The following is a 20,848-nucleotide window of genomic DNA, read 5'->3' as shown; positions in this document are numbered from 1 at the left end:
CCTGACCTCAGCCATGCTCCGAGCTGGCACAAATTACTCCTTCCGGAAGCGATGCCTGGACCCCACTGAGGGTCAGCAGAAAGTCTAAGACTGGACATCCCACCTCTTCCCCACTCACACCCCGTGAGCTCTCTGGCTGGCCCAGGCGCTGATCCGAACCAGGTGACCTGCCCTGACAGTTCTGCCCCTGGCCCAGATCTCTCCCTCTTTGTCTCGACCTGGCCTTGGTTTGCAGTCTGTCTGCCGTGCGGCCTGCTAGTTTTCCTTTCTCATTCTTCTCTTTCTCTTTCATCCCCTTTGCTTTTTGTAAATCTTAGTTTTTCTTTACTATTTCTATTCTTTTTACTCTTTCCACAACCCCCCTTTTGCTTTTCCCATTTTCAAAGTTATTTTTGGATATCAAATCCTTTTTTCTTGCTGTTTGTTTGTTTTCTTGTGTCTTGTTATTGTTCCGGTTTTTGTTCTCTGGTTTGTCTCTTGTCTTTTATTTTTCTTGGTCCACTCACGGGGAGACAGCATCTGTGTTCGTGTGGTCCAGCTCATGTACCTCCTGCAGCCCGGAGTCACTGCTCCCTCCTGGACCACCTGACAAACCACAGACAGCAGAACAAACTCGCCCTCCGCGTGCTCACGAATAACAGAATTGCACATCCACGCCTGTTCTCTGTCACACCCACCAGGAGGAGACAGTGAACATCTATGGAGACTCACTCATTGCTATCAAGTCGATTCTGCGTCGTAATGACCCTACAGGATAAGGTAGAACAGCCCCTGTGAGTTTCCCAGACTAACTCGTTCCAGGAGTAGAGAGCCCCATCTCTCTCCCAAGGAGCAGCTGGTGGTTTCGAACTGCTGACCTTGTGGTTTGCAGCGCGACTCATTAGCACTCTGCCACCAGGGCTCTTCCTGCATCAGCAGACAATCAGCAATTAAATACATATACACCACCCCACAGGGTCTCAGTGACAACAGACAATTCCCATCCACACGAACAAACAAGAATGAGTGGCGTGAACAGGTGCCCCAAATACAGAACCGCGAATCCTTTCTGAGGAATAAATTACAGGTATCAGGAACTGTTTCCTAAGGAATTTGAACGAACGATACTCTGAAATGCTCAACCGACTGAGAGAAAGAGCAAGAACGCTGTAGACACAAGCTCTGCCTGGCGGCAATGGGGAAGCCAGGGGAGGTCAGCTGCGGCCATCGGCACCGTTCACACACCCCCCTTACACGGAATGTCTAGACCAGGCACCTGCACGGAGATCAGAGGTTATCAGTGGTTACCGGGGAGGTGGTGGTGGGGAGACTGGAAGGAGAAGATGTTGAAAACATTTGGAAATGGATGCTGAGGAGAGTTACACCACATGGTGGGCGTATTTCACGTCACAACTTGTACATCTCAAAATGGTGGAAATGAGAAATATATGCATTTCACCACCGTAAGGGTTTTTACAAGTCTGAGGAGGGCTCAGATCTGAGGGACTTAACCCTCGAGTGGCTGTGTAAGTTTAGAAGTTGTTTTGAACATTAGTCAGTTTGGGGGTGGGGGCGGGGATCAGTGGGGCCCACTTCGTGAGCAGGGCAGGCATGAAGGAGGATGGACATTCACAGCCCACTGCCGTCAACCTGATCCCGACGTCTAGTGACCCTAGATAGTGTTTGTGAAGCAATCTGTCTTTATGGGAGTAGACCGCTTCCTCTTTCTCCCAGGGTGGCCTTGAACCGACAACCTTGTGGGGAGTAGCCCCAGGCCTGATCCACTAAGGTTCCTTTAAAGGAGCACCACCAGTACCTCCTGCATGCCAGACCGTGACTTTCCATTAACTCGCTGGATCCCCACACACCCTACGAAGCTGGGACTATGATTTATTTCCACATTTCTATTATTGTAAAATATACTGTCCACTCAGTAGTGTCTAAAACGCAGACATGTGGTTTTAAAATACTAAAAATACAAAAAAATACTTATAGTACAAACAACTGTAACTCATCATCCGGGTTAAGGAAGACGTAGAAGCCTCATATGCCCCTCCGTTGAGACTTCGCCTCGGAGGTATCCACCTCTGACTTCATGGCTCCATTGGACTCCCCGGGTATGTCTCCCTAATGCTCTATTGGAATTCTGTTTTCCTGGCTTTTCAAGGCACCGGATGGAATGGGCTCGATGTTTTTCACGGCGTTGCATGAGGTGGCTGACCATGCCAGCATTCCTCTGCTGGTGGAGACTTGGGTGGCTCTCCTATGTGATGCTGAGGACATTCTTTCAGACATGCGTCCCGGTGTCCGCTTGTAAGGTCTCTCGCCTGAACCACCGGGCTACTGGCTCCATAGAACATCTTTTCAAAGATATTCAACGACACCATGGATAAACCAGCTGCAACACAGAGAGTTTCAGCAGCTAATTCAAGATCGCAAACGCAGACTGTCCTGCGCCCAGACAGCCCTGCTCCAGACTGCATACTCGCTCAGCATCCCGGGCCCCCAGCGGGCACCAGAGCCATGTAAGCCGCTACTTGAAGGTTGTTAGGGAACTCTCACTGGGGTTTCCTTCTCTGTCCCAGCTGCTCTGCACTCTGTCCTCACCGGCTAATAATTAACTCCCTTCTCCCAACGATAATTAACCGTGACCCTAAAGTTTCACCTTTCCCTGTCCACTGTCCAGTTAATCAGTCACTGCCCCCGAGCCAAACAAGAGTCAGTGACACCTCCCACCCACCCCCACTGCCCCAGAGCCCCTTCTCCTGGTGTGGAAGCGACAAGGGGTTCGGGATGTTCCGGACCTGTCGAGGGCTTTGTGCCCGGGCTGGTCCCTCGGCTGGGGGCTGGCAGCCCTTGAACTTCGATGGTGGGGCTTTCAACCTCAAACGCACTGGGGAGCTGCTGAGGGCCCTGCTGGTGCTGCGGCTCTGTGCCTGGCCTCCGCTGGTCACCCACGGGCTGATGGTGAGCAGAGGCCCCAGGAATGGGCTGGAGAGTCCAAGCCCCTGCTCTGAGCTCTTGTTCCCTGCCATCTCAGCTCCAGGTCTGGTCTCGGAGGCTCCTGGGCTCCTGGCTCTCCAGAGCCTTCCTCAGAGGGTCCATCTATGGGCAGTTTGTGGCCGGCGAGACTGCAGAAGAGGTGGAAGGCTGTGTCCAGCAGCTGCGGCGCCTGTGCCTCCGGCCCCTGCTGGCGGTGCCTACCGAAGAAGAGCCAGACTCAGCGGCCAAGACTGGGTAAGTAGGGGCCAGGACCCGGGGAAGCTGTGGGGATGGCAGGAAGGGGATGAGCAGACTCAGGCCCTGACACCTGCTGGTGGCCAGTGAGGCCTGGTATGATGGGAACCTCCATGCCATGCTTCGCTGTGTGGACCTGTCACGAGGCCTTCTGGAGACCCCTGGCTCTGCTGGCCACGATGTCCTCATGCAGCTGAAGATAACGGCGCTGACCAGCACCTGGCTCTGTGTAAGGCAGGGACAGGATGGTGGAGGGTGGGGTGGCTGCCTACCAGGCTCCCCCACCTAATCCACCTCTTATCCCATTTTAGAAAGCACTAACCTCGTTGGTCAGGGATCCGAGGGCCTCATTGGAGCTGAGCCCCGAGAGGCTGGCAGAAGGCATGGACTCTGGGCAGGTAGGGACATCAGGCTGGATGAGATTATGATTGTGTGGTTGATGGGGAGTGTGGGGGGAGCAGAGATCCTGGACCTGCAGGTAAGATGTTCAAAAATATCTAAGGATTGCTACTTCCTAGCCTCAGAACAATCTGGATTAATGTGACCGTGTTGCAGGGCAAGGACCTGGAGGTCCCTGAGCGGAATATGGGTCCTCTGGGAATTCTAGGGGGTGGGGGGGGGGTTGGTGATGAGAGTACTCAGGGGAGATTGGACCATTGGCTCTCTCCATGCAGACAGCCTGGTGTCCGCCAGCTCCACGTGAGTCTGGTGAGAACAATGGGGTTTGTTTCATCCTTAACTCAGCGTTCCTTCATCCCTTATCCCATTTCTAACTCCCACCCAAATTTGGGCAACCACTCCATCCTATATAATGTGTATCTTTTAATTATTATAATAATTGGGGGGGCAAGTGTATACTGCTGGTGGGGCATCGATATTCCAAACCTTTATTTTTTAAGAGTCAAAAAATACAGGAAAATGGAAAGCCTATCGAGGGGACCACCCGTATAACACTTGTCATCCAGATGCTCACGTCAGGGGTTCATGCTCTTTGGTTGTAATCCTAGCTGTCTCTCCATCTGTCCTCGGTCCATCCATCAGCCCATCTAATTATCTGGAGCCTTTCAGAGTAAGAGGCCCACGTCGACATCATCCATCACGGTACCTGGGGGACCATTCATCAGAGCTCATGGTTGTCGAGAGTTTGTTTTGACACCTAAGCGAACATTTCCAGGACCACACCAAGTTCCCTGTGCCTCTTCTCGCCTGTCTGTTGTTGTTGTGAGGTGCTGGTGAGGGGGATCCAGCTCGGAGCGACCCCCTGTGCAACAGAACGGAACACCGCTCGGTCCCTCATCATCCTCACTATTGCTCTTATGGTTGGGTCCATTGATGCAGCCATGCTGGATCAGTCCATCAAGTTGAAGGCCTTCTTCATTTTCACTGCCCTTATACTTCACCTTCTCCTTCTCCAGGGTCTGGTCTTTTCTGACAACATGTCCAATGTCCACGAGACAGTCTCACCGTCCTTGGCTCTAAGGAGCATGCTGGCTGTACTTCTTCCAAGCCGGCTGGTTCCTTTGGCAGTCCCTGGCACCTTCCGCATCCTTGGCCAGCACAGTAATTCAGATGCATGGACTCTTCTCCGGTCTTCTTAATTCTTGTACTTTTCACGGAGCGTCCTGCTGTTATGACCCACCCGCCCTTCCTGGTGGACATGGCCAGTCCATCCCTTCTAGTGGCTGCACCTCTTCTAACTGCACGCTTTGACCTTCCTGGAGATGGACACCAGGGGACCTCTGAGTCTCCACCCCACCCCCGCAAACAATGGCTGCAGAGGGATATGCTGATGGTTCTACCTGAATCTTGATTTTGTTGCTTCACTCATTATCTTTAACAAACAGGTCAGGACCTGCAGGTGGCTGAGGCTCACGGAGTGCTAGTGAGTTTTACATCCCATTGAGCTTTTGTTCGGTCATGTGAAAGCGTAATCGCCACTTGGCAGCAGGTGGCTCACAGGGGTAAGGCGGATGTGTGGAGAACGCTGCTGGCAGAGGCTGGCATGTGCAAGGGGCCCCCCTCCTTGTGTCACTTGTTGCCTATGGCATCCCCCGCCGACAACCCATCTAGTTTTCCTTCCCGAGTCTAGTAGGCTCCTCCTTAATCTTTCTTAGGTTTTTCCCTGCCTGGCTCGTAAACATGGAGGCTCCCCGGGGTTGGGCCTGGCCTTTCCTTTGCCTCCTTATTCCCCTCGCAGGGATCGTTTGGTCTACCCTGTGCCTCAGTTTCCAACTCTGTCCTACTGCTGTCCATCTTTCAGTCTTTCCTTTAAGCTTCAGAACCCAAGCCTCCTGGCCACCTCCCCCCAGGAGCTTCACCGGCCTCAGGATCTCCCGAGGTCTGCCCGTCTTGCTTGCTTCCATGTCAGACAGCCTCCCATGGCCCGACCTCAGACCAGAGTCCCACTGCTCACATCCACCGATTCCACAGCACAATTAATGGCTCCCCTGGTCATTATCATACCTCGGCTCCTGTGAATGAATACACAAATGAAACCAGCGGTCTTATAAAAAGTTAGGTAACAGTGGACGATAGACTGATTAGATACCATCTGCTAGGTCTTGTGCCAAGTTATGTTAGAGGGAAAGATTTGCTCCCTGCCCTTGAGTGGGTGTGGGGAGAGTGAGGTTTACGAACCCACAGTTTGAAACCAACCGGCTGAGGTTCAAATCCCAGGTCTGTCCGTGGTTGGCTGTGTGACTTCATCCCACTGAGTCTCTGTTTTCCCATGGGAACGATGGACGTGCTAATATCGCTCCTACCTCGGGGGATGGCGCAGATTAAGCGAGTTGATACTTGGTGCCTGAAGCAGTCACGCTATCTCCGAGAGTGGACCTTGTCCAAGGACAAATGAAGGGTACGGCTTCCAGGCTTCCGGGTCATGTCCGCACGGGTCTATTCCAAACCAAATGGGTTAAAATACGTCTCCGCCATCAGTGGATGGCTGCAGACAAAGGCTCTCAGGCACGCACTTGACTGGGTCTCGATCGAGTGCCTTTTAACAAAAAGGTTCCATCAAAACAGCGTCTGCCAATGGGCTCGGTTGGGTCAGTTAAGTTCAAGGCAGAGAGATCCACTCAGAAGGTTCTGGGGTCCACTTTGGGGAGATCCAAAGAAGTCATCTTGGTCGACAGAGACACACAGGTCTTCTCATGATGAAGCGTTAAGAACACTGAACACTGCACTGGTGAGGAAAGGTGTCCCGAGGGACTATTTTCCATCAGGATAATGCTTCTGTTTTCCTTCTAGGGCAGAATTTCCTTGGGAATCCTTACCCGACCCACCTGACAGCCTTGCTCTTGCCCTTTCAGGCTTCTTTTGTCCTGAACTATCAGAGAACATGTCAAAGGAACATGACTTGCACCTCCAAGGATGTCCAAGCTGATGTTGGACGTGGCGTTAATCAAAGAGAACTCTTTTTTTTTTTCAAGTCTTAAAAGACGGGCTAGCGATATGGAAACACCACCTTCAGGTGGGCGTAAATCGAGATGCACACTTGAAACAAGAGCTTCACAGTTTGATATTTTTGGTTTAAGAAGGGTTTCGATGATTTTGTAGCAATGCCGTTTTGACTTAACTTCATATGCAGGGAGTGCTACCAACTGCGAATGTCCCAAGACTATGCCCCAAGTCAGGGGAGGGAGAGGTAATTTGGGGAGAAAAGTTAGCAGGCTGGACAGGGGCCTCTCAGCTAACCTAAAGATCGCTACCCTCAAAGACAAGGAGGTTTGCCATATCCAGGTCAACTGCCCCAGGGCCGTGTCACTCATCTCAACTCTGTGGGAGATATTAAAGGCCTATCGGTTTCTCTTTCCCACTTTTTTTCATTATTGTGCAATGATAATCAACAAAGTGTTTGTCTTTCATTAACTTCATTAACTTCCCAAGTTATTCAAACCTAGCTGGTCTCGCTTGAGCTACCAGCAACTCGCAGTGACCCTTTGAAGACCGTGAGTCGGGGAGAATTTGTTATTCCCACATCAAAAAGTTTATTTTGTTTCATTATTTTGTAGGTGGAGGTCCAATTTTTCCAGCACTAATTATTGAAAAGTCTCTCTCTTCCTTATGCAATGTTATTTAATGTGTTGTAGTCCTTCATCAAAACTGTAGGTGCTGGGTTGTATTTCTGGGTTCTCAGTTCTTATCCATTGGTCTACATGTCTATTGTTATACAAATACCTAGATGTTTTGATAACCACATCTATATAATAGATTTTTAAATCTGGGAGTGAAAAGCCTCTTACTTTGTGTTTTGGGGGTTTTTTTGGGGGGTGTTTAAATGGTTTTTGTTTTTCCTGAATTTCTTTCCTTTCCATATAAAGTTGGTGATTAGTTTTTCCATTTCTTTGAAGAATTGTGCAGGAATTTGGATCTGAATTACACTGAATTTATAAAGAGCTTTTGGTAACATTGAAATTTTCACTATACATAGTCTTCTTATCTAGGAGTATGGGACATTCCATTTGTGTACATCGCTTTTGTTTTCTTGTAGAAGTGTCTTGTAATTTTCTTTGTATATGTCTTTTGTTTCCCTGATAACATTTAGTCCTAGATATTTTATCTTTTGGGTAGTTTTGCAAATGGTATTGCTCTTTTAATTTCCTTTGCTGTGTCATCTTCTTTAATATACAAGAATCCAACTAATTTCTGTATGTTGATCTTATAACCTGTTACATTGCCAAATTTTTCAATGAGTTCCAGCAAGTTTTAAATTGATTCTTTGAAGTTTTCTATAAATAGGATTGTATCATCTGCAATTAAAGAGTTTTGTTTCTTCTGTGCCAATGTGGATGTCTTTAATATCTTCTTGATACCTTATAGCTCTGGCTAAGACTTCCAGGACTATATTAAATAAGAATGGTGATAAAAGGCGATGCTAACTAGTTCCCGTTCAAATGGGGAAGCGCTTCCAATTTCTCTCCATTAAGTGAAATGCTAGCCATTGATCTCATATATGTGACCTTTATGATGCTGCGGAATTTCCCTTCTGTTCCTGTTTTATTGAGTTTGCTTTTTTAACTCAAGAATGGATGTTGTAAAAAAAAAAAAGAATGGATGTTGACTTTTTTTTTCATCATTTGATATAATCACATGATTACTCTCCTTTTTTGGTTTATGTGATGGATTATATAGATGTTTTCTAGAATCAAACCGTACTTGCATACGTGGTATGAATCCCACTTGATTTTTTTGTTGTTGCTGCTTTGTTTGATGCTAGAAATTTGCTGGGAATTTTAACGTCTGTATTCACCAGGAAAATTGGTCTATTATTTTCAATTCTGGTGATGTCTTTGCCTGACTTAGGTATAGTTTTTACATAAAATGAGTTTGGTAGTATATTACCCTTTTCTATATGTGAAATAGTTCATGTAGGATTGGTGTTAACTCTTCTCTGAATGCTTAGTAGAATTCTACACTGTATTAATTTAGGTAAGTGATGCATTTCTGAAAATTTATCCATTCATTTCTTCTAGATTTTCAAATTTGTTGGAATATAATTTTTCTAATACTGGGTGATTATTTTCTTTTATCTCAGTCGGTTCTTATTTCATTTCTTATTCGTAACGTTTGATTTTTCTTCTTGTTTCCTTTGTTAAGTTTGCCGGTGGTTTATCAATATTGTTCATCCATTTGAAGAGTCAACTTCTTGCCTTGTTTATTTTTTTACAGTTCTTTCATTTTTGAATCGATTTATTTCTGCTCTAATTTTTATTACCTATATACTTGTGTATAATCCAAGTTTTTTCAGCACATTTTTAAAGCTGAAAAAAAGCTCCCTCGGCTTATACTTGAGTGAGGGTCCCACTTACCTGTTCTCCGGTGCAGTGTGGGTGTTCTCCGGTCTCTCCCGCTCATCTGCGGGTGCCTACAGCCTCTGTGGGTGGTCTGATGACTGCTGATATCACCGCTCTTATTCTCTCCTGCACGCGGGCAGCCTCTGTGTTGTCCGCCCCGTACTGGGCAAGAACCTGCCCGCTTCTGTGTGCTGGTCCCTGGGGCACACAGCATCCTCGTCAGATGAATGCCGGATACGGCCGCTCTTCTCCAAGGCTGTGACCAATGTCAGAGCCTTTACTGTCTGACCCGTGCTTGGTCACGCCCCTTTGCTCCGCCCAAGCATTGCGGAATACAAGTACCGGTATATCTCTGGTCTTGGATATCCAGTATGTTTATTTACAGTACTTAGTCTGCTCTATTTTATTTTTAATTTTCTTATTAACCTCTATCTGGACCCAGTGTTGACTATGCTTGCGTAGAGCAGCCTGGGTTAGGGCTCATGATATACATGCTGCACTGTCTACGCGCTGTGTTGCTGCGTGTGGTGTTAGCGCTCGCCATCCATACACGGTACCGCTGCAAATGCAGTAATGCCGTGCATGCACTAACACAGTGCGTCCACAACGCAGCGTGTACAGTCTGAGCCCTAAGACAGGCCGCTCTATGCAAACTGTCATGTCATCACATTCTGGAGTATTGTCATACCAAACTCTCCACACCCGAATTTCTGTCAGATCCCTTGGTGAGCCAGCTTGTTTGGGGTCTGGTGGTGTCTTTTCAGGGTATCTGTTTTCCGTGGTGAAGTCCATCTGTCTTGCTGCATTCTATTGCCCATTGATTTTACTTGTTTATATGTATAGTTGCCTGGACACCACCGTTTTTATGGTGAATTGACCTCTTTTAATAACTATAACTAAGGCTTATTTTTGGAGTAGGACTTACAGTATATTTTGAGAATTCAATCGCTATGGTAGGGCATTCTTTTTCAGTTATTTTTTTTATCCTGTTAGAAATGGATCCCAATACTTCTAGTCCTGGACCAAAACAAAAACGCAGGTCATACGAAGCTGGTTTCAATTTAAGGTTGTGTCAAGAGCAGAAGGAAGCAATAACAGTATTGCAAGTAGAGAATTTTGTGTTGAGGAAAAACAAGTGAGGGAGTGGTGGAAAAATGAAAGCTGGCTTGGAAAAGATTCCCAAGGCAAAAAAAGCACCGTGTGGTTTAACGACTTCATGTGGGGCTCTAGAGACTGGTTGCATAAATGGGTTATGGAGTGTTGTCAAAATGGTTACTGCGTAACACACATGGGAATTCACTTACGTGCCCTTCAAATGGCTAAAGATGACAAGTTAACAGCACTAGGCATTGAAAATTTTATTGCATCAGCAGGACGGTGTACCCGCTTCATGAATAGGTTTGCCCCGTGTTTGCCGCAAAGAACAAAGATTTCACAGAAGTTACCAAAAGACCTTGGTGAAAAAGTGATATCATTCCATCCATTGATCATAAAACAAAGAAGGATCCATAACTATGACCTGGGAGATATTGGGCATATGGATGAAACACCTATGACCTTTGATCTTCCAAGCAACAGAATTTTGGGAAGTTTGGGAGACAAAACTAGCACAGGAAGTGAAAAAACCCATTTCACAGCCATTCTGTCATATTTGGCTAATGGAACTAAGTTGTGACCTATCATTAATTTTAAAAGAAAGACCTTGCCTAAAAAGGTCAAATTCCCACAACAAATTACAGTGCGGGTTCATATTAAAGACTGGATGGATGAAAATGGAACAAAATAATGGCTGGAAGAAAGTTGGAACGGACGACCAGGTGCAGCCTTAAAGAAAAAAACCACCATTGCTAGTTTGGGATACGTTCAGAGCACACACATCTGATGACATAAAAAAATTAGCAAAGTCTTCTCAGGTTAATCTGGCTGTTATTCCAGGTGGGCTTACACCTGTATTGCAGCCCCTAGATGTGTGTTTAAATAAGCCTTTCAATGTCCGTGTATGTGAGATGTGGCATGAATGGATGTCAGCTGGTCAAGCCCGACTGACAAAAGTTGGAAATCTGAGGAAGCCCAACATAGGATTGATAGCAGAGTGGGCTCGTGGCACCTGGGAAGAGATGCCGGGGGACACGGTGAAGGTGGCACCAGTAACACTATGGATGGCAGTGAGGACAGCGCTTGGTATGAGAACGAGAGCAGTGATGGTGAGACTGAGAACTCCGTGAGGACGACAATGTCTATGCTGACAACCTCACACCAGCTGAAGCTGAAGCTCTGCTTGGACACACAGGTGATGAGGAGGAACCCAGCTTTGAAGGATTTTAACTCTTGTGTTTTAGCTTGGTTGCTGATTGAGATAAGGTTTTTGTACTTTCAGTTATTGTTGATCCCATATTGTTTTGTTGACCCGCTTTTCCACTTACATATAACTATTACACATAACATACGTTTACATATAACTTACACATACACTTACATATAGCTACTACATATAACATACACTTACACATAACTATTACACATAACATACAGTTACATATACACTTACATATAACATATTACTGTTGTTCTTTGAAATAAATATGAAAAACATTTAGCCTACTGATGCCTCAAGTAATGTAATCTTATTGGTATCCATCTTTATTTTGAAATTTACCGGTAGCTGCTCCATTTCCCACCCTAGGCTTATACTCGTGTCAGTAAGTTTTCCCAGTTTTTTGTGGTCAAATTAGGTGCCTTGGCTCATATTTGGGCTGGCTGATCCTCGAGTATATAGACACTTCTTTTCTTCTAGCATCTGAGGGCTTGTTTTGCTAGTCTTGTTCCAATGGTTGTGGCTGATTTGTTTATTTTAATTCTTTCTCCCTCTTTAATACGTGCACTTATTGCTATAAACTGCCCTCTGAGTACTATCTTTGTAAGTTTTAGTATGCTGTCTTTTCACTCTCATTTATTTTAAGGAAATGTTTTATTGTGTTATCTCTTCAATTACCCAGTGGCTTTTAGCTATTGTTCCATTTCCATGTCATTGACTTTTGGGGGGCTGGTTGTCCGATAGTTGATTTCTAATTTTAAAGCTTTGCGATCTGGAAAAAAATTAGCTTTTTTGTTTGTTTTCTGGGTGTTTTTTCTTCTATTGATACTTGCTTTATGGGCTAAAAATACTATCTTTTCTGAGTACATTCCATCGGCACTAGAGAAAATGATATATAATGTATTTTTGCTGGGTAAAGTTGTCTGTATATGTCTAAGAGATCAAGTAGAATAATTGTGTTGTTTATTTCTTCTGTATTTTTGTTGATTTCCTTCCTAGTTCATATTTGCTTGCAAATGATGTGTTGATATCTCCTAGTATTATCCTAGTGTGGTCTCATCTCTTAATTTCTATAAGAACTTGATTAATGTGTTTTGAAGATCGCTCATTTAGTGCATTGATATTAATTATGGTTATAATTTCTTGTTCAATCCAATATTTCATGATTACATACTGGCCTTTGTCTCTCATTGTGGCACTTATTTTAATGTCTATTTCATCAGAGATTAATATCGCTACTCCTGTTATCTTTTGACTGCTGTTAGCTTGATATATGTTTTCATCGTTTGATTTTCAGTCAATGTTTGTCTTAATGTCTAAGGTGTGTTTCTTGTATGCAGAATCGTAAAGGCTTGTGTGTTCTTAGCCATTCTGCTAGTCTCTGTCTATTAACTCGGTATTTCAATTTACATTCAACGTTGGTTTTGATTTTGTACCGTTTGGTATGGTTTTATTGCCATCACTTTGTCATATGTTTTTTGTGGTGCTGTTGGTTTGATTGCTCATGATAACTTTTTTGAGATGCACTCCTTTTGTTTGTCGAAGGATGCTGTAAGGGGAGGGCGGTGGGAAGTTGGAGGAAGAGGTGATGGCAGAGGAATCATGAGGAGCCAGAACAGGTGGAGCCTCGTAGGCCACGATGAGGGAGGCATTTGATGAGGACATGGGGGCCCTACATGACTAACACAAGGGAACAGCCGTGTCACTTGCTAGCTCTAGCTGCTGTCCTAAACGTTTTCAATATATTCACTCCAAGTTACATCACCCCTTCAGGCTTCTAGCTACTCACTTAGAAAACGAGGCTCGAAACAGCATCCGTTGTTGTGACAAATGCGATCGTCTGCGGATTTATCTATTCGCTCCAACGACAACTTCATACTTCATGTATCGAATGCTTACTATGCTCTGGCGCTGTCCTGGCCTTATCACGTGCAAGTCTATCACACACCGCGATTCACTTTGCCTATGAAACAGGCTCCATTTTACAGAGGCGAAAACTGAGGCTGAGAGAGGTTACATAACTTACTCAAGATCACCCAGTAAGTGATGGCTCCAGGATTTGAACCCAGAGTCTGGGCTTTTAGCTACTGTGTTAAACTGTAGTAAATAGTGTCTATGTCTTACCAGGCATAGGAGGTTGCATGTGGGGCTGCTCACCACAAGGCCAGTAGTTCGAAACCACCAGCTACTCCATGAGAGAAAGAGGAGGCTTCCTACTGCTCCAAAGATTTCAAGTCTCAGAAACCCACAGGGCAGGCCTACCCTGTCCTGTAGGTTGGCTAGGAGTCAGAATCCCCTGGATGGCAGTGGGTTTGGTTTGGAGATATCTTTCAGATTAACAGTTACTAAATAGTTTCCTCCTGCCTGGTGGTAGGGATGGGAATTTAGATCCTGGAGGTCCAGCTCTGAGCTCCTCCTGCCTCCCCTCTCTGCCCTAGGACCTCCAGGTCTCCTGCTTCAACGCTGAGCAGAACCATCACCTTCGGGCCTCTCTGAGTCGCCTGCACCAGGTGGCCCAGGTAGCACCTTCTTCTGGGCACGGTCCCCTGCCCATCCTGACTACTCCCGGGCCCCTGACTACAGATGCTGTCCTATTCAGTACGCCCGGACTCAGCGCGTGAGGCTCCTGGTGGACGCTGAGTACACCTCACTGAACCCTGCACTCTCTCTGCTGGTGGCTGGCCTGGCCGTGCGCTGGAACAGCCCCCGGGAGGGGGGGGCCTGGGTTTGGAACACTTACCAAGCCTATCTGAAGGTATGTGGTGGACTCTAGGGGATCCTGGGCTGGGGAACCAGTGCGCTGGCCTACACCTGCCGGGGGCCCTCCCAGGACACACATGAGAGACTGCAGCAGGACGCTGAGGCTGCAGACAAGGCTGGCCTGGCCTTTGGAGTGAAGCTGGTACGAGGCGCTTACCTGGACAAGGAGAGAAAGGAGGCCAAACTTCAAAGGATTGAAGACCCCACGCAGCCTGACTGTGAGGCCACCAGCCAGAGGTAGGACTGGGCCAGGCCAGGCTCTGGGAAAAATAATCATAACAGCTCATATATAACAATAGTAAGACCCATCTGGGAGAAAGATGAGGGTCCAACTCCCACAAAGATTCAGGGTGTGCTGAGTTGACATTGCTCTGCTCTGCATCCTGTGTGCGTCCTTGTGGCCCAAGACACATCCCTTCCCACCCAGACCAGCATGGCAGGCTCCCCCTTGGTTCCCTGCTCCCTCCTTTGTCCCCACCCTGTTCCTCATGCGGCCAGAGGGGGCCTGCTAATACTGGGACTAAATCACTTCTTCCCCACACTCAAAACTCTTCCCTGGTCCCCATTAGAGTCTCAACCCCCAAAGTCAAACCACATCAGCCAAACTGAAAGGGGGTCCCTTATGCCTCGTAGCGACCCCGTGGGAGGATCCGGGTGGAGCATTGCGGGTTATGTGTGGGGCTGCTAACTGCAAGGTCATCAGTCCAACTCTCCTGAGGAAGAAAGATGGGGCTTTCTCATGCCATAAAAACACGCAGCCTCAGAAACCTTGGGGAGAAGTTCTCATCTGTCTCAGAGAGTCAAGATGAGTGCACTTTCAGTAAACCCCAATCAAGTCCTGTCACATCTCCCCCCTGCTCACTCCGCTTCTCTCCACGTCGGCCACACCGGCCTCGCTGTGCTCCCCAGGGCCTCGGCTCATCCTACGCCCACGGTCAAGGGCTTCTCCCCAACAGCTACCTGTGCTCCCTGAACTTGAGGACATGACTGTGCTCAGCGTCTCACCTCCTCAGGTTTTCACTTACTGGCACCTTCTGTGGGGCAGGAGGGCTTTCTCTGCCCTCCCTCTCCAAACCTAGACCACCCCCACCTCCACTCTCTGTCCTCTTCCTGAATTCATTCTTCTTAGCACGTCTCAGTAGCTGCTGTTCTGTAAGCTGTCTGTAGTCCGTTGCCCATTGTCTTTCTCCCGCACTAGAATGTGGATCCAGGATCAGTTCCAACCTCCTGCACCACCAAACAGAACACTGCCCGGTCCGACACCATCCTCACCATTGTCCCCATGCATGAGCTCAATGTCACAGCCACTGTGTCCATCCGTCGCCTCCAGGGCCTTCCTCGTGTCCACTGCCCCTCCTCTTACTGAGCGTGACATCCTTCTCCAGGGACTGGTCTCTCCTGACAACATGCCAAACTATGTAAGATCAAGTCTTGCCATCCTTGCCGCTAAAGAGCTCTTTGGTCAGACTTCTTCCAAGACAGTTCGGTTTGTCGTTTCAGCAGTCCACGGCACTTTCGATATTCTTCAGCATCAATTCAAACGCATTCATTTTTCAGTCTCTCTTATTCGGTGTCCAACTTTCACATGCATATGAAGCGATTGGAAATACCATAGCTCGGGTCACGCACACCCTTAGTTCTCAAAGTAACATCCTTACTTCTCAGCACGCTAAAGAGGTCCCGGGCAGCAGATTTATCTAACGCACTGTGTCTTTGGGGCCCTTGACTGTTGCTTCCATGAGCATTGACTATGGAGCCAAAGAAGACACAGTCAAGGACAACTTCAACCTTTGCTCCATTTATCATGCCGTTATTGGCCCGGTTGTGAGGACTGGGGTCTTCTTTACATTGAGTTGTAACCCACACCGAAGGCTGCACACCTGGATCTTCCTCAGCAAGGGCTTCAATTGCTCTCCACGGGCATCAAGCAAGGCTGTGCCGTCTGCATACCGCAGATGTTTTATAAGCCGTCCTCCAATCCTGACGCTGCGTTCCAGCATCTCTGTTACTGCTCAGGAAATACGTGTGCTGACACATACTACTTGTTTCCATGTCTCCGTCTCATCATGCAGCCTCCTTGCCCACCCCCTCCCCTCCCCCCTCCATGTGTTTCCAGAGTGGCTTTATCTGAACGGACCAGCAAATAGAAAGATGATGGGCTTTTGTTTCCTTTCATTTGGCACAAAAGGCATCGTGCCTTCACATGGCCCCTTGCTCTGCCACCAAAATGAGCAGTCTTGTTGTGACAATGATCCGCTCTGGGACACCAGACGGGCTAGGTTCAAATGCCAGCCAGGCGCTCCTAGCGGTGTGACCTTGGGACACCAGACTTCCCATCTCTCAGTGCCAGTCTTCCCGCTGTGAAATGGGCACAACAAGAACGCCTGCTTCGCGGAGTCGACAGGAGGATTGCATGCGTCGGTGTATGCATTGCCATTCAGGGTCCCAGAGGAAGCAGAATCCCATGCTCAGGGGTTAAGCTGAAGGGAGTTTCACGACAGACAACGATGAATTATTGGTAACTTCAGAATTGTGCCACTGTCCATGCTTGAAGAAGTGTGGGCAAGGCTAAGGGAACTGCCAAGGGTGGAGAGGCACGCAGGAGCAGGAAGCAGTTGAGACGCCTGCACTGAAGCTGAACAGAGCCCTGGTGGTATTGTGGGTTATGCCTTGGGCTGCTAACCTCAAGGTGAGCAGTTCAAACCCCCCAGCGGCCTCTCGGGAGAAGGATGAGGCGGCCTGTTTGTGCAGACTCCCAGCCTCAGAAATCCAAAGGGGGCAGCTCTGTTCTGTGCTAGAGGGCTGCTTATGAGGTGGGACTGACTCGATAGCAGGGGTTGTTTTCGGTGCTGTGGCGAAAGAAGAGGGGCCAGCACACAGAAGGCCTGGCTCCACACAGCACACGGGCAGGGTGAGCAGAGCGGGCTGAGAACAAGCAGTCTCTCTTCCTGCGTGCTGCTCGCCCATCTGGATGGTGCAGGATGAAAGTCCTGCGGGCAGAGCAGGGCACAGAACAGATGGGGGAGGCAAAGGAGAAGAGCCAGCCTGGGACGGGAAGTACACAGGGTGGCACCTGACCTCAAGCAAGCATGTTCCAGTCTGTTCCCTCTTCCCTATCCAGTCCGGAGCGCCCCCGTTCCTTTTTCATGGCTGCGTAATATCTCACCATTTTCTGTGTGCAAAATATTCCCATAGCCAGCTCCTCCGTCATGATGTTTTGTGTGAACAGGGCGATCAAGTGGATGGCCTTGGACATGGGTCATTGTGTGTGCATGTGTGTGTGTCAGAGAGAGCGAGAGAGAGAAAGAGACCCTCGCCTACAAGAGAGACCCTCTGTTCAGCTTCAGTGGACCTCGCAGCAGTGCTGTCAGAGGTCAAGCCACCTTGTGACAGAGGAGAAAAATGGCTCCAGGAGGAGAGGCCACTTGCTCAGCAGGCGAAGGAGGCGTGGAAATGCTTTCTAACTGCGGAGACCTTGCCCTTAAAACACCCACCTTCCCAAGAACCAGACCCTGATTCCCTGGGGTCCTGCCCCCCCGCCCAGGTACCCAGCTGATGCCCATGTGTCCCCGCAGCTACAGCCGCTGTCTGGAGCTGATGCTGACCCACGTGTCCCGCCGTGGCCCCATGTGCCATCTCATGGTGGCTTCTCACAATGAGGAATCCATTCGCCAGGCAACCAAGCGGTATGCGGCAGGGGAAGCAGAGGCAGGGTCTATAGGAAGCCTCCCCCTCCTCCCTTTCTTCCACGCCAGAGAGTGGACCTGGAACAGGGAAGGGACGGTGGGAACCACTAGGGTTAGGAGGGATTGTGGAGACAACTCCTGCCACACCCAAGCGTAATGGAGGTGGGAGCATTGCAGCGGCATCCTGTAGGCCTCTGGTTGAAGAGAGCCTGGCTGTTGGGCCGCTAGCCACGAGGTCAGCAGTTCAAAACCCACAGCTGCTCTGTGGGAGAAAGATGAGGTTTTCTACTCCCAACCAAACGGACATTTCGGAAACCCCCAGGGCGAGCCTGCTCTGTCTGTGAGTCGGAATCGGCCCGATGGCAGGGAGTTTGCATTTTTGACTTTGAGGCTGTCCATGGTCCCAGGGAAGGGCCAGGGTCTCCCAGACAGCTCTCGGGGGTGGGGGGGGGTGGAGGGGGGTCAGGGCATTGGTTATCATCACTGAGTGTCTACGTATGTAGTTGTTTTGATAACTGGAGTCGTATTGGCTAGGCTACTGACGGACCTTCAGCCCTGCGTCCAGCCCCCAGCTGGATAAAGGAGCTCTCCCTTGCGTTGCAGCATGTGGGAGCTGGACATTCCTTTGGACGGGCCTGTCTGTTTTGGACAACTTCTGGGCATGTGTGACCACGTCTCCCTGGCACTTGGTATGTAAACGGCCCACTCTGCTCCCAGACAGACCTCTCCTCCCATTCCCAACCAGAGCCCGGCCAGGCTCCCGCACAGCCTGCAGCTGGCCAGCCTCCACATGCGGCCATGCAGGTCTGTTCCTCCGGTGTCTGCAGAGCTGTCTGCGTCTCGGCATCTGCTGTCTGCTGGTTCGCAGCCGCCGTGTCTGGCTTCCGGTGTGCTTAGGTAGCCCCATTGCTGCTCTCCTGGTCTGCCGGGACCGCACAACCATCTCACCTTAAATCCACAACCCGAGCCTTCTTGAGGTCTCCCAGGGGTGCGCATGCGTGTTGCCCATCTGTGATGGGGTTAGCCCAGGTCTGCAGCGTCTGGGGGGGGGGGGAGGCAGGGGTTTGCCTTTTCTCTGTGTCCAAGGCCAAGGCCATCCATCCCCAGAGTCAGGGGACGGAGAACAATGTACGTCTTCGGAACCCTTTCTCAAAGGCTACAGCCTTTCCTTTGGCATCGCCGGCATATTTTGAAGATTTCTTTTTTAAGTTTAATCTAGGGTTATGTGGCTTTGGGTGTGTGCAGTCCTTCTTCTTCTTTTTTTTTTAAGTGGGGAAATGTGTCCACCTCCCCTAGTCGGTCATGTTCTCAGAAATGGACATCTGTCCCAGATGGGGCCTAAAGGAGCCTCTTCACACACTGTCCGCCCTCTCCCCGCAGGGCAGGCCGGCTATGCTGTGTATAAGTCCATCCCCTATGGCTCCCTGGAGGAGGTGATCCCCTACCTGATCCGGAGGGCGCAGGAGAACCGGAGCGTGCTGGAGGGTGCCCGGAGGGAACAGAAGCTGCTCAGCCAAGAGCTCTGGCGCAGGCTGCTGCGCAGGGCCTGAGCACCCCCACCAGCACCCGTGGGGGTCATGTGGTCAATAAAGATCTGGAACTCCCAGCCAGGCTGCTGCCCACTCCTGAAGCCATTTCCTCAGGGAAGGGCTCCCCTGCACCCAGAGTGAGGGGCTCTGCTGCAAGAGGGCTCCTCAGACAATGCAGAGGGGGCACCCAGCAAAGACTAATGGAGCCTTTGCCTCCCTCTGAAGCACCACGTACCGGGAGGGGCTGGAATCTGCTCTCCCCATCCAATTTGTAGCTAAATTCTTCACTTCACTGGGCACCCATTTCATAGATGACGAGCAGACACTGAGGCTGGAGCCAGGCCACACACACGCAGTGGGGGATAAAGGGAAGACACCCCCCCCCCCCACTTACAAGGCATTTTGTTCTGAGGTGCCTCCGGGACACCAAGGGAGGAAACATATCAGTGAAGGACATAATGGCCAAGCACTGTCCCTGGGGGGGTGCTCCCTGGAGGCTGACAAACCACCTTCAGGCAGTGACACCCCCCCCCCCAAGTATGCAGGGCTGTGACGTGGGACTCGCCAGCAGAAATATCAGGGGAAGGCTCAGGGGTGATGGGTGTCAGGTGGCCGGAGGAGGTGCCTGACCCAGCCTGGGGTTAGATGGACCCAGAGGGCTACCTTGACCTAGAGTTTGTATGAGTAGCCAGGTGAGGACTGAGAAGGCCTAAAGGCCTGGGCACGTGTAATAACAGACGCATGAGACATATTGGGTAGCGGAAAGATGAGGCTGGGTGGGGGCAGTGATGTCATCTCAGACGCCAGGCTGCAGGCTTCAGACTCTGCCCCCGGGGTACTGAGGAGTCAGGGAGGATTTAAGACACGTGTGCAGAATTCCCACCTGATCGCCCGCCAAGTCCGAGCCAGTCACATGGGGATCCCCTGTTGGGAACCCACAGGTAAGTCACAAGGTGACGGCTGTTCGGAACCTGCCAGACTCCTCCCACAGTCCAGAGATTCCCCTCTCCTCTCTCCAGCACTTCCACTCCTACCTGCAAGGCTCTCCGCAGCTTGCAGGCCCCACCCCTTTATCAAAGTCTCTGCTCCTTGTGCAGATTGCCCAGCTAGTCCACAGACACAATTCGAAAATCCCCTTCCCCAGCCGGGGCTGCTTCCAATGGACAGGTGCATCCTGTGATCGATCACACCTGCCGCCAGCAGACCCCCACCTTGAGTCCTCCCGCCTCCCTCAGACCCTACTCAGTATCTCAGCGCTCTCCTCCCAGCAAGCCCCACCCTCAGCCATCTTTTTTTCTGGGACCTCTCCCAGTTCGTTGACCTCAGGAGTCTTCAGACCTTCTCCGTAAGCTCCCAGGCCCACCTCTGAGGGCCCAGTACATTCCCTATCTCAGAAGGAGATTCCCTTCGATCCCTGACCTTCTGCTATGTAGGCTTCCCCGCCCTTTCCTCAATCTGCCAGCTCCCCCACATCTGGCCCAGAAGCCCACTTCTCGTCTCAGACTAGGCTTGCTCTCTGTTGCTTCTCGTCTAGCCTCCAGAGGTCCC

The 20,848-nt window shown here is 49.5% G+C and overlaps 1 protein-coding gene across 2 annotated transcripts; it reads left to right on the top strand.

The window, feature by feature from the left end:
* Nucleotides 1-2,772: 2,772 nt before the first annotated feature.
* PRODH2 (proline dehydrogenase 2) lies at nt 2,773-19,176 on the top strand. 2 transcript variants are annotated; one of them, XM_075537650.1, is made up of 9 exons: nt 2,773-2,946; nt 3,020-3,216; nt 3,304-3,445; nt 3,528-3,614; nt 13,764-13,844; nt 13,925-14,080; nt 14,156-14,322; nt 17,661-17,771; nt 19,152-19,176. In XM_075537650.1, the coding sequence occupies exons 1-9, from the start codon at nt 2,773-2,775 to the stop codon at nt 19,174-19,176; spliced, it is 1,140 nt and encodes a 379-aa protein (XP_075393765.1). The 2 variants fall into 2 exon arrangements, with proteins under 2 accessions (XP_075393765.1, XP_075393766.1); XM_075537651.1 differs by lacking the exon at nt 13,925-14,080.
* The last annotated feature ends 1,672 nt before the right edge of the window (nt 19,177-20,848 follow it).

Source organism: Tenrec ecaudatus, chromosome 18 (assembly GCF_050624435.1).
Source record: "Tenrec ecaudatus isolate mTenEca1 chromosome 18, mTenEca1.hap1, whole genome shotgun sequence".
Lineage (NCBI taxonomy): Eukaryota > Metazoa > Chordata > Mammalia > Afrosoricida > Tenrecidae > Tenrec > Tenrec ecaudatus.
The sequence above is the reverse complement of the archived record's forward strand: the minus strand, read 5'-3'. Positions and strand labels throughout refer to the sequence as shown.

What these genes read in the sequence shown, in the direction of transcription:
- PRODH2 (XM_075537650.1), top strand. Translation starts at nt 2,773, where the DNA reads ATGTTCCGGACCTGTCGAGGGCTTTGTGCCCGGGCTGGTCCCTCGGCT. An exon ending in TGGTCACCCACGGGCTGATG is followed by an intron (nt 2,947 to 3,019) that starts GTGAGCAGAGGC and finishes CTGCCATCTCAG; the next exon opens with CTCCAGGTCTGGTCTCGGAG. An exon ending in GCCTGCACCAGGTGGCCCAG is followed by an intron (nt 13,845 to 13,924) that starts GTAGCACCTTCT and finishes TGTCCTATTCAG; the next exon opens with TACGCCCGGACTCAGCGCGT.